This window comes from Aquarana catesbeiana, linkage group LG03 (genome assembly GCF_042186555.1).
Source record: "Aquarana catesbeiana isolate 2022-GZ linkage group LG03, ASM4218655v1, whole genome shotgun sequence".
NCBI lineage: Eukaryota > Metazoa > Chordata > Amphibia > Anura > Ranidae > Aquarana > Aquarana catesbeiana.
This window is the reverse complement of record NC_133326.1, coordinates 699,609,981-699,629,865: the sequence shown is the minus strand read 5'-3', so window position 1 is coordinate 699,629,865 and position 19,885 is coordinate 699,609,981. Positions and strand designations below refer to the sequence as shown.

At 43.6% G+C, this 19,885-nt stretch overlaps 1 protein-coding gene across 1 annotated transcript; it reads right to left on the bottom strand.

Moving 5' to 3' along the window:
* Nucleotides 1-15,344: 15,344 nt before the first annotated feature.
* LOC141134857 (C-reactive protein-like) lies at nucleotides 15,345-18,454 on the bottom strand. The gene is made up of 2 exons (XM_073624290.1): nucleotides 18,400-18,454; nucleotides 15,345-15,994 (listed from the first exon to the last, which is right to left on the bottom strand). The coding sequence occupies exons 1-2, from the start codon at nucleotides 18,452-18,454 to the stop codon at nucleotides 15,345-15,347; spliced, it is 705 nt and encodes a 234-aa protein (XP_073480391.1).
* Nucleotides 18,455-19,885: the final 1,431 nt, after the last annotated feature.

Genomic DNA, 19,885 nt, shown 5'->3' with positions numbered 1-19,885 from the left:
TAGAACACGGACTGCACACGCATCATTGCCACTGCTGCCAAGTAGGCTATTTACAGCCTAATAGTTTTGAGAATGACACAAATAGTCATTTTCACAAAGTCTTCTGCTTCAGTGTTTTTAGATCTTTCTGTCAGATGGGTCACTATGGTATACTGAAATATAATTACAAACATTTCATAAGTGTCAAAAGCTTTTACTGACAAGTACATCAAGTCTATGCAAAGAGTCAATATTTGCACTGTTGAGCCTTCTTTTTCAAGATCTCTGCAATTCACCCTGGCATGCTGTCAATCAACTTCTGGGCCACATCCTGACTGATGGCAGCCCATTCTTGCATTATCAATGCTTGGAGTTTGTCAGAATTTGTGTTTTTTTTTTTTTATTCACCCGCCTCTTGAGGATTAATCCAAATTCTCAATGGTATAAAGGTTTGGTGGTGGTGGTGGTGGTGGGGGGGGGGGTTGGGGGCAGGCTATGGACCCAAAATTTGGATGCCTTGTTCCCCAAGCCACTTTGTTATCACTTTTGCCTTATGGAAATGTGCTCCATCATGCTAGAAAAGGCATTGTTAGTCACCAAACTGTTCTTGGATGGTTGGGAGAAGTTGCTCTTGAAGGATGTTTTTGTACTATTCTTTATTCATGGCTGTGTTCCTAGGTAATATTGTGAGTGAGCACACTCCCTTGGCTGAGAAGCAACCCCGCACATGAATGGCCTCAGGTTGCTTTGCTGTTAGCATGATGCAGGACTGATGATAGCGCTCACCTGTTCTTCTCCGGACAAGGATTTTTACAGATGCCACAAACAATTGGAAAGGGGATTCATCAGAGAAAATGACTTTACCCCAGTCCTCAGCAGTCCATTTCCTGTACCTTTTCCAGAATATCAGTCTGTCCCGGATGTTTTTCCTGGAGAGAAGTGGCTTCTTTGCTGCCCTTCTTGACACCAGGCCATCCTCCAAAAGTCTTCTCCTCACTGTGCATGCCGATGTACTCACACCTGCCTGCTGCCGTTCCTGAGCAAGCTCTGCACCGGTGGTGCCCCGATCCCGCAGCCGAATCCACTGTAGGAGACAATCCTGACGCTTGCTGGACTTTCTTTGGTGCCCTGAAGCCTTCTTCACAAATGCAGTGGAAATGTTTTTTATGGGATTAAGTTCATTTTCATGGAAAAGAGGGACTTTGCAATTAGTTTCAATTCATCTGATCACTCTTCATAACATTCTGGAGTAAATGTAAATCACCACCATAAAAACTGAGGCAGCAGACTTTGTGAAAATTAATATTTGTGTCATTCTCAAAACTTTTGGCCGCAACTGTAAACTGAACACTGCACTAGTTCTTTTCTGTATGGTCCTGAGCCTTGTTCCTCTGGATCCAGTCTTGATGTGCATCTTTGATCCTGTTACTGACCTGGCTTCCTCTATGACCTTGCACCAGGGATGGATTTAGCCTGTCTGATGTGGGGGGTTCAATAAAAAATGTCAGGGGGGCACTACTCACATCGGTAAATAAAAAACAGGTTCATCGTAGATGGTGGTCCGGGGCGCCAGGTGGAAGAGATGACAAGAGAGACTGTCTAATATCTTGCTGTGAAGCCCCACAGAGGAGGGAAGAGGAGAAAGGCGGCCTCTGTCCCCATCGATCCAGTGGATAGCAACGTGGACTGCAGTGCTGGGAGCGTCGTGCTGCAGGATGGCGTCAGCAGGACCAAAAATCAATGCGGCGCGTTTTGGAGCATTCGCCGTACTGTTTTGGAGTATGTGCGCATCCATCATCCCGCCGCATTCCGCTCCCAGCGCTATGCTCCACACTACAGACGCCATCCCACTGCATGCTGTTCCCAGCGCTGCGCTCCAGGCTGCTGACATCATTCAGGCGCACGCTGCTCCCAGCACTGCACTCCACACTGCTGATGTCATCCCGCCGCAAGCCGCTCCCAGTGCTGCGCTCCATGCTGCTATACACTGGATTGAGGGGGACACAGGCCAGCTTCCTACTCGTGTCTGGGGCTTCACAGTGAGATATCCTGCAGTCTCTATTGGCTTCTCTTCCACCTGGCTTCCTGGACCACCATCCATGATGAGACGTTTCTTTATGTACCATGTGAGTAGCCCTTAATTGGGGTATATTCCATTTACCAGTCCTACTGCACTTAGAGGCGCTTCACCTTTTGTTTTATCTTCCATGTCTCTAGAGCCAGCTTCAGTACTTGTATTAGCCTGCCCAAGTGATGGACTTTTTGGACTCTCTTAACCTCCTTTTAATCAATTGCTGCTTTTACATGAGATAATCAGCTTCTGCGCCTACCACCCCCCACCCTCCCTTTTTCTCCTTGTTTTCAAAGGATGGAAGGTCAGCAGGGCACGAGCTGATGGCAGGGTAAGCAGGGTGGAGGACAGGGGTCATTGTTGGCAGGGCAGATGACGGGGGTCACCGCTGGAGAAGCAGATGGCAGGGATCACTGCTGGAGAAGCAGAGGACAAGGATAACCACTGGAGGGACAGAGGACAAGGGTCACCATTGGCAGGTCAGAAGACAGGGAGTCACCAGGGGAGAGGCAGAGAACAGGGAACACTGCTGAAGAGGCAGAGGACATGAATCACCACCTTTCAGACACTCTGTTTGTGATATATACAGTATCTCACAGAAGTGAGTAAACCCCTCACATTTTTGTTAATATTTTATTATATCTTTTCATGTGACAACACTGAAGAAATGACACTTTGCTACAATGTAAGGTAGTGAGTGTACAGCTTGTATAACAGTGTAAATTTGCTGTCCTCTCAAAATAACTCAACACACAGCCATTAATGTCTAAACCGCTGGCAACAAAAGTGAGTACACCCCTAAGTGAAAATGTCCAAATTGGGCCCAATGAGCCATTTTCCCTCCCTCTGTCATGTGATTCGTTAGTGTTACAAGGTCTCAGATGTGAATAGGGAGCAGGTGTGTTAAATATCACTCTTACTCTCTCATACTGGTCACTGGAAGTTCAGCATGGCACCTCATGGAAAAGAACTCACTGAGGATCTGAAAAAAAGAATTGTTGCTCTACATAAAGATGGCCTAGTCTATAAGAAGATTGCCAAGACCCTGAAACTGAGCTGCAGTATGGTGGCCAAGACCATACAGCGGTTTAACAGGACAGGTTCCACTCGGAACAAGCCTTGCCATGGTCGACCAAAGAAGTTGAGTGCACGTGCTCAGCATCATATCCAGAGGTTGTCTTTGGGAAATAGACATATGAGTGCTGCTAGCATTGCTGCAGAGGTTGAAGGGGTGGGGGGTCAGCCTGTCAGTGCTCAGACCATACGCCACACACTGCATCAAATTGGTCTGCATGGCTGTCATCCCAGAAGGAAACCTCTTCTAGGGATGATGCACAAGAAAGTCTGCAAACAGTTTGCTGAAGACAAGCAGACTAAGGACATGGATTACTGGAACCATGTCCTGTGGTCTGATGAGACCAAGATAAACTTATTTGGTTCAGATGGTGTCAAGCTTGTGTGGTGGCAACCAGGTGAGGAGTACAAAGACAAGTGTGTCTTGCCTACAGTCAAACATGGTGGAGGGTGTGTCATGGTCTGGGGCTGCATAAGTGCTGTTGGCACTAGGGGGCTACAGATCTTTGAGGGAACCATGAATGCCAACATGTAGTATGACATACTGAAGCAGAGTATGATCCCCTCCCTTCGGAGACTGGGCCGCAGGCCAATATTCCAACATGATATTGACCCCAAACACACCTCCAAGACCACCACTGCCTTGCTAAATAAGCTGAGGGTAAAGGTGATGGACTGGCCAATCATATCTCCAGACCTAAACCCTATTGAGCATGGGAAATCCTCAAACAGAAGGTGGATAATGGCAAGGTCTCTAACATCCACCAGCTCCGTGATGTCATCATGGAGGAGTGGAATAGGACTCCAGTGGCAACCTGTGAAGCTCTGGTGAACTCCATGCCCAAGAGGGTTAAAGCAGTGCTTTAAAATAATGGTGGCCACACAAAATATTGACACTTTAGGCCCAATTTGGACATTTTCACTTAGGGGTGTACTCACTTTTGTTGCCAGCGGTTTAGACATTAATGCCCGTGTGGTGAGTTATTTTGAGGGGACAGCAAATGTACACTGTTATACAAGCTGTACACTCACTACTTTACATACAGTCATTTCTTCAGTGTTGTCATATGAAAAAATATAATAAAATATTAACAAAAATATGAGGGATGTACTCACTTTTGTGAACACATTAATTATCAAAAGTGTAGCCACAATGTTTGTCCAAGAAGTGATTCTAATGTCCTAAGGAAATTAAATCCCATATGGCATGCACTCCCCATTTCCCCTAGAAGGCCAAAAGCATGGTGTGGAACAAGAACTTCAAACAATGAATCCAATCTCGAATATATACAGTTATTTTAAATAATAGGCATCCATAAAACAAATTCACTATTCAACCACGGAGTGGCTTTCCTGTACAATTGTGTTGTAAGTAACCTTTCATCAGTGAGGCTGATCGACAGATCCCAAAAACGACTTTCTGGGCATCCTCTATAAATGTAATTTTTCAGTCATTTGCTTTTAAAACCTGAATAAACTTCTTTATCTCTCTTACAGTCCCTGTCCATAAAAAGAGCAGGTCCTTGTTATACCTGTGCCAAATATTTGTTGTTTCCAGTCCCCAGAGTCAGATTTGCATATGCTGGAGCACATCTAGTATCTAGCATATCTAGTGCACATAGCAGAACCCTGTTTCTGGAAGAAATGGGAAAACACAAACATGAACTCATTATAAGTAAGCAAAAATATACTGTTGGGAATGCTCAAATAGAGATCTTCAATGTCCCACGCTGCTGCCATGGTACCCAAGATGTTGGAGGACCTCTAAGATCAACATCTATACATCCATACATCCATAGTCGGGTCAGAATATTGGAGCACAACAACGAAGAGTTGAAAGCCAGAGGAGAGGTTTTTTTTTCCAAATATGTAATACACTTGATAGCCAATGTGTTTTTCGGGCCCCTCGCGTTGCCCCCTTCATCAGTGCATAAAGAGATCTAGTAAAGTCTTTAGTGCCCATCAGCAGCTTTGGAGTATCCCAAAGCCTCCCCTTGCACCCCAACCAAGTTCAACAAGCATAAAAATACACTCCTTGTCTGGTCACTGAGTAGTGAGACTGCTTGAGTGGTTGTGTGCCTGGCTGTTTGTGCACCGGAATGGCAAGAGAATCTGTAGCAAATGGGTTGGACCTGTGGGAGGTCTGTACTACATACAAAAAAAAAAGCTGGAATGTAGTTGGATAAAGGGTGATGGAACGTTGGTTGAGTATTGTCTCAGGAAGCACGGGGTGGGTTAAGCCTTGTTTTTTGAAGGGTGGGATTAGTAGATGTCATTTTTTTATGTGGTCATGCAGGAATGAGGTTCATGGTTTCCCACCACATTGGAACCATCAAACTGCAGACCCAGTGTTGGGGGCTTCATACCTCCAAAATCTCAACAAATCCATCAGTTTTACCAATTCTAAGCGGTATGTGTGGAAAAAAACAGGCACTGCTCATAACCTGTCCAATACAGTCCCAACAGTGAAGCGTGGAGGTGGCAGCATCATGCTGTGGGGGTGTTTTTCAGCTGCGGGGACAGGACGACTGGTTGCAATCGAGGGAAAGATAAATGCGGCCAAGTACAGGGATATCCTGGACAAAAACCTTCTCCAGAGTGCTCAGAACCTCAGACTGGGCCGAAGGTTTACCTTCCAACAAGACAATGACCCTAAGCACACAGCTAAAATAACGAAGGAGTGGCTTCACAACAACTCCGTGACTGTTCTTGAATGGCCCAACCAGAGCCCTGACTTAAACCCAATTGAGCATCTCTGGAGAGACCTAAGAATGGCTATCCACCAACGTTTACCATCCAACCTGACAGAACTGGAGAGGATCTGCAAGGAGGAATGGCAGAGGATCCCCAAATCCAGGTGTGAAAAACTTGTTGCATCTTTCCCAAAAAGACTCATGGCTGTATTAGATCAAAAGGGTGCTTCTACTAAATACTGAGCAAAGGGTCTGAATACTTAGGACCATGTGATATTTCAGTTTTTCTTTTTTAATAAATCTGCAAAAATGTCAACAATTCTGTGTTTTTCTGTCAATATGGGGTGCTGTGTGTACATTAATGAGGAAAAAAAATGAACTTAAATGATTTTAGCAAATGGCTGCAATATAACAAAGAGTGAAAAATTTAAGGGGGTCTGAATACTTTCTGTCCCCACTGTATATATATATATATATATATATATATATATATATATATATATATATATATATATATATATATATATATATATATATATATATATATTGTGACATTGGGGATTGTTCAGCTCAAGTGGATAGATGCGTTTTAGTGCAGTGAGTCCACATCAGAGAGGCATTTATAGTTAAGGGCCTGGTAGCCCACGTTTATTAAAGGAAAAAACAACAAAAGTCCATCCAGGAATCCCACGCAGGGGTCCAAGCTTCAGCAAGTAAATACAATAGAAAATCCAAATGAAAATGCTAGCCCACCTGGCTACTCTTCAGCAGTATTGCTGCTATAGGGAACAGGCCCCTCAAACAAGCTGCTTGGATGCACACAGTCTTAGGCTCCTTGGTCACACACAGTTTCAAGAGCTTCAATGCACACAGCTTCTGGCTCCTTTGACGCACACAGCTTTACAGCCCTTCAATGCACACAGCTTCTGGCTCCCTGGACGCACACAGCTTTGAAGCCCTTCAACGCACACAGCATCTGGCTCCTTGGACGCACATAGCTTTGAAGCCCTTCAACGCACACAGCATCTGGCTCCTTGGACGCACATAGCTTTGAAGCCCTTCAACGCACACAGCATCTGTTCTCACACAGAGACAGTTACTAGCAGCCACTGCTCCAACTTCACCTTCCTCCACTCTTTCTGCTCTCACCAGTCCCTCGTTATATGGGCTGTGTGAACCTGGGCACACACCCTGCTGGCTGTCCACAAGACCCGGACACAGGGTTGGAGATCCCGTCCCACCCAAGACTCTGAAGGATCTCCAAACTACAGAGCCCCATAAGGAACTAGCAAAACCTGGAGAAAACTGCCAAAGCAGTTCTCTCCACCTCAAACCTACACTCTGTAGCTCTGCACTCAGACAATATGCAGACTCTGTGTCCACTTTAACCCCATTTTCATAGTGACAGAGCCTTGCTCTGCCACATACCCCCCCCTCTTGTTTCGATCCGGAGGGAGAAACACCTGCACCCACCATAGCAGTTGGGACACTTCTGTGCTGGCCATTAGCCACGTAGGCCCAACCCTTTTTTCGGGTGTGCTTCCAGGTACGTCCCACCTTGGATCTTGACAGGGTCCTATAATTCCTTATACTCTGCCTTCCCTTTCTTCTCTTGGGGTTCCTGAGCATACTCTCCTCTCTTGGGAGAACTCTGCCTTCCCTGATCCTACCTTTCAGCTTACAGACGTCAGTTTTATCTTTCACCACAGGTCTTTCAGGTTCAAAAAACTCTCTCTGGTTACCCACGGCAACCACATCAATTTTAACAGCACCAAACATTAGCAGATCATACATTTCAATGACATCCTGTCGAACACAATCAGTGCCATCTATCTCAGTACTTGTTAGGACCAGACCTGAGGAGGGACAAAACACAGGCAAGCGATTACACCCCAAGGGTCCATAGCACAGCTTCACCTCACCTGTTGTCCAACACTCCATGGGTAACTGATCTAACAAATGACACTGATCCAAGCACAAACTACTTCTTTCTGATGTACACATTACATTTTTGCAGCAACCAACATTAGCACTTTCCTTTACAGTGTCTCCGGGTACTTTAAGTTGTACCACTTTCTGAGTGATAGAAAGCATCTCTGCTAGTGCTGCGTCTATTTTGGGCCCTACCTTCTCATGAGGTTCAGCGGGTGAGACAGTATCCACGCCCTCTATTGACCACAGCTCAGCCGCACCTCGGACCACACCAGCAGAGATGTTTATAGTCACTACACCAGCCGGAGAGACCTTTGATGTCTCCAACAGTTCTCCTGGGCGCCTTCCATACCACTCAGTAACTGGGAGCACCCTCTCAGAGAACCTTAAGACTATTTGCCACACTGTTAATAAGCATTGGCCCCACCAATACCATTGTAGATCAAGACTTCCCAGCACAGTCTGTACCACCTGGCTCCACCCATTGGTACTACGCAGCACCACCTGGTCCGACTGCGGTGGAGACACCCAAGTGTACAATGAGTGCGTTTTTACCAACTCCAGCATTTCAAATAAGGTCTCTGTCATCTCTAAACATCCCATGTCTAAATACCAGACCTTTCTAAGGTCTTTTTCCCTGTCCAAGACATGGAGGGGCTCATCCACTGCAGCTTTTGAGTTTGAGACATTTGAAGAGACCTCCACCTCCTTGGAGGTACCTCTCATCACAGCCTGTTGCTCCCCTGGAGCGCTGTCAGACACATGTCTCACACTTAACCCTTCTGCACCAGTGTCAGTGAGCCACTGCAGGTCATTACAAGTCACATTGTCACCTTGACATCCGAGCTGTTGGGCTGTGGACAACACATCTGCTATGCCAGCACCCTGAACAGTTCCTTCAGACTGGAGGGCAATAACCTTCACAGGGACAAACGTGTCCTTGAGCACCAGCCGATCTGCAATCCCTCCATTGGGCATAGCAGGTGTTATGTCCACCACATTATTTAATATTGCGATTGCATTCTCATACCAATTATCCCAGTCTATTGTGGTTCCATCACTTACTCTAGAAGGCCCCACAGGAACCTGGGATTCACTAGCCAAAACATCACCTGTGTCATTTCTATACATATCCCCTTGGGTTGACACATCATCTGACAAGGTAGGCTGTAATACATGCTTTTGCCCTACCTGCTCTGGGGGCGCTACTGACACACACAGCTCTGCACTTTCAGCTTTTGCAGGCTGAATTAACCCCTTGACAACTGGGTTACACTTAGGGTTGTGGGGCTGCGCCCGCACACTCTCACTGTGTGACTCAGTCTTCCTTTGCTTCACCAGAGTAGCACCACAGCCATCCTGGAACACCTCTGGCTCCAACACATGGAGACCCCATGAGACTTCCATGGACAAGCCTGCGCTTCTGGTTGTCACGGGAGATATCCTACTCCGATCATTGTCAGTGAACACATTTGCAACATTTTCAGACATGACATTAAAGGGAACACATTTTTCAATGTCATTATCACCAATACCATCACATTTGCCAACAGTAACACATTTGTCAGCATAACCATCTGAATTTTCATTACGTATAGACATAACTGCTACTTTTGTGGATTGTCTATTACCAACCACAGCCTGTGAGCCTCTCCTCACATCACCCTCTATCTTTAAAGGGGAACTCTTTCCTCCTTGGGCAGCTCCATAGCTGACCTGGGAAACTCTCTGCTCCATCACTGCAAGCTCCTCTGAAGTTTCCCTGGGCAACTCTGCAGCACCTGTCACTAGGGAACATGGCACAAGAACAGTTTTGGTCACCCCTAGTTTAACCTCTCCAGCACTCTGCTGGATTATAGCAGGCACATGCATAGTCCCCATGTTCATTTGAGTCTTTAACCTTGCTGTCAGCTGGTCTTCACCATGTGCCTCTCCACTACTCCGGTTAGCACACTGCAGCAAGTCTATGTCCATTTGCACTGCGGATCTTCCCGCTGGACACACTCCCATGTCACTAGGTTCAGTCCCACAAACTGAAACAGTCTTACCATTTTCAGTGGCTGACATCATACCCTTCACTTGAGTGCGCTGTCTCTCAGCTGCATCCATACCAGCTACTTCCTCTGTGTGGCCACAGGACGACACTGCAGCCTTTCCAGACTCTTCAGCGTTGTTCCAGAACCTTGGGCAAGTAAAAATTCCATGCCCCACTTGACCACATTCCAAGCACGGTACTGGTAGCTGAACTTTACTTTCTTGGAATCTCCTTGATGACTGGCTCTCTGTTGCCAAGGGATACCACTGGTCATGACCATCAGCAGACAGACTCCTTGGATCCCCGACATCCCTGTTGGCCTGGACATTGCTTCCACAGATGACCATATTCCTCTTTTTCACACGCTGTTGTCCACCTGGCTTCCTGTTGCCAGGGGAAACTTCTTTCACTTCCTTTTCAACTGGGGATGACATGATTAATTTACCCCAGGTCACAGAAATTTCACACTTGGAAAAATTCTCTGGCGTGGCTGGGGCATGTGGTGAAATACCCTCTAGCCATAGAACCCTTTCCCTTGCTTCAGCAAGGATTGCTTCCTTTTTCTGTTTTGAACGCCCCATGCTTGCTGTCTTACACACAGCAACTTGCAACACACTTCATAGCAAAGAGAAAAAAAAATTATGCGATTCTCCCTTTCACAGGTACACAACCTGCATGCAACACAGAGAGAGAAAAAAATATGCGATTCTCTTTTCACAGGTACACAACCTGCATGCAACACAGAGAGAAAAAATATGTGATTCTCCTTTCACAGGTACACAACCTGCATGCAACACAAAGAGAAAAATTATGCGATTCTCCTTTCACAGGTACACAACCTGCATGCAACACAGTCCATCAAACTTCTTTGCAATGCTGTTCGCCTGGCTGCCACACACAGCTAGCAGTAGTTCCTGATGCGACTCACCATGGAGCAAGGACCTAGATTCCACCGTCTACATGCCCACATTCTCCACCACTTGTGACATTGGGGATTGTTCAGCTCAAGTGGATAGATGCGTTTTAGTGCAGTGAGTCCACATCAGAGAGGCATTTATAGTTAAGGGCCTGGTAGCCCACGTTTATTAAAGGAAAAAACAACAAAAGTCCATCCAGGAATCCCACGCAGGGGTCCAAGCTTCAGCAAGTAAATACAATAGAAAATCCAAATGAAAATGCTAGCCCACCTGGCTACTCTTCAGCAGTATTGCTGCTATAGGGAACAGGCCCCTCAAACAAGCTGCTTGGATGCACACAGTCTTAGGCTCCTTGGTCACACACAGTTTCAAGAGCTTCAATGCACACAGCTTCTGGCTCCTTTGACGCACACAGCTTTACAGCCCTTCAATGCACACAGCTTCTGGCTCCCTGGACGCACACAGCTTTGAAGCCCTTCAACGCACACAGCATCTGGCTCCTTGGACGCACATAGCTTTGAAGCCCTTCAACGCACACAGCATCTGGCTCCTTGGACGCACATAGCTTTGAAGCCCTTCAACGCACACAGCATCTGTTCTCACACAGAGACAGTTACTAGCAGCCACTGCTCCAACTTCACCTTCCTCCACTCTTTCTGCTCTCACCAGTCCCTCGTTATATGGGCTGTGTGCACCTGGGCACACACCCTGCTGGCTGTCCACAAGACCCGGACACAGGGTTGGAGATCCCGTCCCACCCAAGACTCTGAAGGATCTCCAAACTACAGAGCCCCATAAGGAACTAGCAAAACCTGGAGAAAACTGCCAAAGCAGTTCTCTCCACCTCAAACCTACACTCTGTAGCTCTGCACTCAGACAATATGCAGACTCTGTGTCCACTTTAACCCCATTTTCATAGTGACAGAGCCTTGCTCTGCCACAATATATATATATATAAATTCATGCTATGCATGAATCTATCCATTCCACATAGAGGGGGTGGCGTGACAGAGGGGGTGGGGCCCAGGCACCCCTAATGGACGCACCGCCACTGAGTGTAGTCAAGAGTGAGAAAACAGCAGTTTAGAATTTCTAAGCCTGTGGGCACGACCATAATATGTGGAAACAGATTCCTAACAGGTACCAAATACCCACAGGTCATCATTATTATGGTTGGTTCCTATTGCAAGTACATTGCATGAGCGAGATTTCAAGGTTTCCCAAGATGTAGTACCTGTCTACCGCTACTAGGTCTAGCCCAAGGTATGTTGCCGACTGTTGGGTGTGTAAGTCAGGAGTTACTGTAAGATGTGGCAGCGAGAGAAATTAAAGCAGAACAAAAATAACAAGATAAAAATGAATGGCCAATTTAAAAATAAAATAACTAATCCAGGTTATCTGAAACGTTTCCCCACCAGTACTTTTTTCTGCCACTAAATGTCCTCAATATAATGGTTAACATCATTAAACCCACTTCCTCTCAACCCAGGTCATCTCAGACCCAGCCTAGAATGTGAATGGACAGTGAAAGAAGGAGTAGTGCAGTGATCAGTTTATCGCTCTGTCACACTTCTCACTCCTCCTATCAGCATGCTTCTTGTCAGCACTGGAACCAATTGGCTTCTTATGCTGTTTTTTCCTCTGAAACTCTAGCCTTGCTGTGCAGGGACTACAAGAGGCTGATAATTACCAGGTCATATTCAGGTACTTTCACTACCCGCTTAAAAACATACATACTGTATGATGATGTATCAATGAATCCAGAGCTGCGATAATGCGTCTCTTCATATCTAATTTATATCTAGAGTTCAGTGTCTGTAAACTCACAGTAAAAAAGTTTGAAAATGGATCACTCAACTACAGTCTATATAATTGATGACGTTTTTTTAACCTCTTTTTAAAAAAAAGAAAATTGTTGATCCTGCCAGTTCCACCTATTTCCCTGTTGTGACTGGCAATGCTGTATATGTTTTTTAATGGGATGAGGTGGCCACCCTACTCCCCATCCCTCGGTGCTATGTGAAACCTCAAATAAACAAACTAAAAAGGAATTTTTGGTAATTTTGCTGATAAAATGTGTATTAATATCAGTTAAGGAGAGTTTGTATTAGGTGGCAATTAAGTGGGAACATATTGTTTTACAGCTGCGTTAAAGGGAACTCCAGTTTTGCAAAGGGCAACAAATTGCTAAGTTTGAATTTTATTATCAAAAGTTGTGTAGGTACTGAGATTTAGGAAAATTCCTGGATTCCTTGTGTGTGCTACACTATATGGGCCAAGTTTTGAACACCTGACCATCACACCTACAGTATAAGAGCTTGTAGGACATCTCATTTCAAATTATGGGGAGTTACCCTCCCCCTCCAACATCCATTGCAATAATAGTCTTCCCTCTTGTGGAAAGGCTTTTCACATGATTTTGGATCGTATCTTTGTATCTGTGAGAGTTTGCATCCATTCAGTCAAACAACATTTGTAAGATCAGGTGCTGGTGTTGGGTGAGAAGACCTGACTTACTACCTGGGTTTCAAATTATCCCAAAGGTGTTCGGTGGCGATGATATCAGGACTTTGTTCAGGCCACTCAGTTGCCTCCAAACCAAACTCATCAATCCATGTCTTTATGGATGTGGCTCCACTCTTCTTTGAAGGCTTTCCACAAGATTTTGGATAGTGTCTCTTGGAGTTTTTGTCCATTCAGCCAAAAAAAAAACATTTGTGGGATTAGGTACTGATGTTGGATGCAAAGTGTGTTGTGTTCCAATTCACCTCAAAGGTATTTTGTGGGGTTGAGGTCAGGGCTCTGTGCAGGTTAATCTAGTTCCTCCACTCCAGATTGGTCCGACCATGTCTTTATGGACCTGGCTTTGCACACAGGGGAACAGTCATGATGGAATATAAATTAGCCTTCACCAAACTGTTAACACTTGGTTGGAAGTGCACATTTGTCTAATATATCTCTGTATGCTGTAGAATGAAGAATGTTCACACTTGAGCTTCTTCAATAACATGTATTCACGTTTTTTAGATGTGTTGAAGTGTTTGTTTTTTTGTTTTGTTTAAGCCAATGGAAAGCTATTTACTATAGACTTGAGAGGCAAGAAGTAGCATGAAAAACACGTGCTATGTACAGAAACCAGCCACTTCCTCTAGGGACCAAAATGTGTGACTCTGCCCTAGAGATGACCTTGTGCTTTTTTGAGTTTTGAGCAACAAACTTCTGGAGACACAAAGCTTAGGTGTGAACAGGTTCCATACAATACAAATATAGAGTGTTAAAGCACCACTAGAAAAGTGCTTCAAATTACTCTAGAGTGTGAACCAGGGCTTACAGTATCCTTTCCTGAAAACACCTAAACACCCTGATTTGGAGGGAGGGGGGGTCCACATACGTTTGGTCTATTGTAGGGTGGAGGGTCAGGTTTTGCCAATATAGTATACAGCTATGCAAATCTCCAAAACAGCGATATCATTAGGAAACAATAAATTTTTGGAAAGAAGACACTTTGAGCACAATTGCTTTCTTGCATTTATTTACTGACTTTGAAAGAAAGTAAGAAAAGTGCAGACTTTCATTTTCCAAGACAATACAAGCATATCTACAGTATGCACAACCATTTAATGAAAACATGTACAATTAAAATTGCTACTTATAGTGAGCCATTGAGGATTGTAATTTTATTTCCATGATAGCTGAACAATCAAAAATTAAAAAGTAATATTTTTTGGTCCTGTATGTTCCAACTTTAAAAATTTCCAGAGCCAAGCTGATACAGTTAAAGGGAACACATACTTTTTTTGAACATTTTTCTTTCTATTGATTGTGTTTAGGACTAAAATTAGATTTTTCCTTTCATTTGAATCAAATAAATATAAAATATAATTATGTTATATAAAAATAAAGGACCAACAGATTTCTGAAGGTTTTTTTTTTTTAGATGTTATGCTGGCTATACACTCATAGGTATTAACAGAACAGCATCTGATTAGATGCAAGCACCATTTGGCTGACAATTTTTTGTCGAAGAATTTTGGGTGGAGTGGCGGTGCTGACAGGGCCACACACTAATCTCATTTTGTTTGGTGTAAACCCAAGAACAAAAATGTAAAACATTGCAGCTTAGCAGTTCTTAATGGCTGCGTTTGTATTATTTTCTGGAAGTACAGAAAAATACCTGTTGCACCTGTAAAGATATGTTATACCTATCTGTGCATTTCCTCTGTGGAAATGAGGATGGGGGACAGGGGGGGAGTGGTGTTTGTAATCCTAATAAAAAGAGCAGCCTAGGTGAAAATACTGCTCCTCCATAGATACAATGAAGAAAAGTGTGTGTTGTCACCCTAGGACAGGAAGCGTACTACTGGCAGGATCAACAGGTAAAAGTAAAGGAGAAAAAGCCTGACAAAAAAGAAAACAAAGACAACTACAACATCTATGGACTACAACAAAACAAAATGCAACTTTTTTGTTGTTGGGTTTAGATGCTCTTTAAGGCAGGACTGTCTGGGGGAATCATTTATACTAAAGGTGTCACAAAATATTCACATTGTGGACTTTTTTAATGCTACCATAGATGCTCCCTGTATCAAACATTTATAGAAAAAAAAAAAAAATGTCAGCGTTACTTCTAACGGTAAGGGCTACTAACCTGCAATGGATTCTTTGTGCTTTGAGCTGGCACAATCCCAAGACTTACAATAGAGCTTGGGTTGAACCAGGATATTGCCTTTAATTTCATAGTTAAGAGAATTCCAGTTAATGTGATTTCCTTTGACATGCCCAGAAATAACTCCCTTCATCTCATCTGGTGTCAAAATATAATTCCACATATGGACATCACTTATTTCACCAACAAATGACTGGTTAATATCAAAACCTCCCCCAAATGTGTCTTGGTCTTGTCCCAAAACTATACTTGTTTCGGCACCAATAGTCGACCCTTTCTTTGAAACTTTTCTTGGGTAGAGCTTCCCATTGATCCAAAGTTGGATTACCCCAGTGGTGGAGTCCCATGTTGCACAGGTGTGCTTCCAGGCCAGGGTCTCTGGGTCTGTCTTGAATGCGCTCTGCTCCTGGAGTATATATGTATAGACATTTGATGATTTGGGGAAAATTAAGAAGGCATTGTCAGCACCAGACACTGCCAGAGAAAAGAGACTGTATTCCCGTGTAAGCTCTGTATAAGATCGAAGACAGATGGTGAGCCTTTGTAATGACTTTTTTATCTCAGGTTTTAGTATCACATGTGCCATAGCACTTGGTGCTGGGAAGAGGAACACTTTATCACTCATATCTAGAAAAAAACAATTAAGCATAAGGTAAGCAATAATAAAAATATAGAGTTTCACAATTTCCTGACAATCACATCTACCTACTATAGATGTGGAGTTCAGATGTTGGGTACAGTTAATACAGTTAACACTTTGGGAAAGACCCTTTTCTATTCCAGCATGTGTGTGCCTCTGTGTACAAAGCCATGTACATAATGACATAGGTTTACTAATTTGGTTTGAAGGATTTTGAAGAAACTTTACAAGCCCTGACCTCAATCCTACTGAACACCTTGGAGATTAATTTAAATTTTGAATTGCTGATGGCAAACCAGGTCTTCTCAACAAATTAACCCAAATTTTTAATCCATATAGGCTTCAATGGGAGTGTCTGAAAAATGCATGAAAATCAGCGTAACACATGATTATGTTATATACGTCTCCTAGTAACAAGCTTTCCAATGGGTAAAACAAACAGACACAAAACTGAAAATGCCTGAAAAATGAGTGTGATGTACAAGTTACTTCAAAATTGCTTGAAGAAGCTCAAATGCTAACATAGCATTAATTCTACAGCATACAAAGATATATTAGACAATTGCGGTCTTCCAACCTTGTTGTAACAAATTCAGGAAAGCCCATTTCTGTTCTAGCATGACTGTGGCCCTGTGTACAAAGCCAGAAGAAGACATGGGCTGACCAGGTTGATGTGAAGAAATTTTAAGAAGCTTCAAAGAACCCTGAGCTCAACCCTAAGCCTTTGGGATGACTTGGAATGCTGATGGCAAACCAGGTCTTCTAAAAAAATGCATTTGGTGAACTAGCTGTAAATAGGGCAATCTAATGTGCACCTGGCTGGCGTATTGCTACAGTTACAGTGCCTTGAAAAACTATTCACACCCCTTGAAATTTTCCACATTTTGTCATGTTACAACCAAAACCACAAATGTATTTTATTGGGATTTTATGTGATAGACCAACACAAAGTGGCACATAATTGTGAAGTGGAAAGAAACTGATCAATGGTTTTCAATTTTTTTTACAAATAAATATCTGAAAAATGTGGCGTGCATTTGTATTCAACCCCCTTTACTCTGATACACTAAAATATAGTGAAACCAATTGCCTTCAGAAGTCACCTAAAAAGTAAATAGACCTGTGTGTAATTTAATCTCAGTATAAATGTAGCTGTTCTGTGAAGCCCTCAGAGACTTGTTGGAGAGGTTTCCTAGAGAACCTTAGTGAATAAACAGCATCATGAAGGCCAAGGAACACACCAGACAGGTCAGGGATAAAGTTGTGGAGAAGTTTAAATCCGGGTTAGGTTATAAAAAAAATATCCCAAGTGTTGTAATATCTTGGCCGATTTATGTATAATGTTGTATTGGAGTGCCATGTTGACCAGAAATTCAGTTGAGTTGTCCAAGCCAACTGAATTTTAACATATCAAGGGGACAGCTGAAGACCCTTTGATACGTTGATCTTATGCAAGTCTACCTAGGTGTGTGAGGTATGGCCTGTAAACCTAATTGAACATTTCAAAGGGTACATTGTTTAAAGGACCATAGAAGTATTTATTGATGGTAATTAGACTTGAGGGGGTAACAATAAGATCAAAGAGTATTTTGGGTTGACCTAGCAGAAACTCCCTCCTAGTGTACTAGTATTTCAGGGGGGACTATTCAAGCTGGCAGTCAGTCCTGTCTGTGTGTGACTATGAAAGCGCAAATCTAGGAAAAATGGGACTCTAAATTATATTTACTCTGTTGGATTTTTGTCATCTGTGGACTTTGGACCTTGTTCTGTGTTGGAAGTCAATAAAGTGCATCTCTCTGGAAGAATTGGGTTGCTGCGGAAGAGTACTTGCATCATCATTATAATAATTACTAATTAATTATCTGCACACTATATATCATATCACTACACCAAGCTTTGAAAATCTCACGGAGCACTGTTCAATCCATCATCTGAAAATGGAAAGATCATGGCACAACTGCAAACCTACCAAGACAAGGCTGTCCACCTAAACTGACAGGCTGGGCAAGTAGAGCATTAATCAGAGAAGCAGCGAAGAGGCCCATGGTAACTCTGGAGGAGCTGCAGAGATCCACAGCCCAGGTGGGAGAATCTGTCCACAGGACAACTATTAGTGGTGCACTCCACAAATCTGGCCTTTTTGGTTGAGTGACAAGAAAAAAACCTTTGTTGAAGGAAAGCCATAAGAAGTCCCGTTTGCAGTTTGCGAGAAGCCAGGTGGGGGACACAGCAAACGTTTCTCTATTTTCCATCTTCTAACACATAAAATTAGTCTGTAGAACCTACTTTGACTCTATATTTCCATCCTATGACACATAATAACAAACAGTAGAACCCACCTTCACTCTATTTTTTTATCTTATGACACATAATATTGGCCTGTAGAACCTACCTTCATAGGCAAGTGCCCCCATGATGAATGGCAGCAGCAGGATATATAACTTCATCTTGCTGAAAAAAAAATACATAAGGTTTTTTAAAAAAATACTAAAACACAGCCAGGGCATTATTTGAAGATTACTTACAGCTCCCTGGTGCTCCCCAATGCAGGGAAAAGTAATATGTGTGCATTGCTCACCTCTTCGTAGGAACACATATTTACTAGTAAAGAACAGAATTACCCTGAGTTTGGTTCAAGCAGGGTTAGGTGAAGTTTAGAGTTTGGATGCCAAACCCAAACGCTGTTAAAACCAATGGGAGCCGAATCTGTCAAAAAATGTCCATTGTCTGGGATAATAAGCAAAGAGGTGTGAAAATAGCATTGTAATGGGAAGGATGGAGGGGGAGGGGGGAATTGGGGGTGTTGGTCCCTACCCAGGGGAACATATATCAATGCAAAAAAAAATTTAAAAAAATTTCATGTAACCTGGAACAGTGATTTTTACTTTTAAAAGCACAGAGATTTACAAAGAAAAAAAATACAGTTAAAATAGTTTTTTTGTACATGTCACATTTGCTGTAGCATATCATACAGCAAGAATAAAAAACAATTGCATGGAGTCTCCCTAAAATGCATGCAAGACCCTTTAGATCTGGTTTGGATTTTAAGAATGTACCTAACACACGCAAGGAAAAAATTGGGGATTTTCTTGGGGGACCACAGGCATTTCTCTTTTGCTAATTCTGCCCACTATCAAATTCTCTGGTAATCCTCTTCTGCAAAAACTGATTGGTGTTATACCCTTCATACTCCTCCCCTACAAATACTGCCCACTGTCATACCCTCCACAGTCCTCCCCTACAAATACTACCCACTGTCATCCGCTCCACACTCCTCCCCTCCACACTCCTCCCCTCCACACTCCTCCCCTACAAATACTGCCCACTGTCATCCGCTCCACACTCCTCTCCTACAAATACTGCCCACTGTCATACCCTCCACACTCCTCCCCTACAAATACTGCCCACTGTCATCCGCTCCACACTCCTCTCCTACAAATACTGCCCACTGTCATCCCCTCCACACTCCTCCCCTACAAATACTGCCCACTGTCATACCCTCCAAAGTCCTCCCCTACAAATACTGCCCAATGTCATACCCTCCACACTCCTCCCCTACAAATACTGCCCACTGTCATCCCCTCCACACTTCTCCCCTACAAATACTACCTACTGTTATCCCTCCACACTCCTCTCCTGTACATACTACCCACTATCATCCCCTCCACACTGAGTCTTTAAACCAGACCACAAACAGTTTGATGGTAAAAAAATATTCAAAATGTATTACACATTGATAATATATAGCAACATGAACATGGGGATATACGCAACAAACGCAAATATTGGGAGCAGAAATGGAAACCAGCTGCAAGGAAAAGTCCAGAGCTTTGTCAGGCAGACAGAACGTCCAATGTGTTTCGAAAAACAAAATGCAG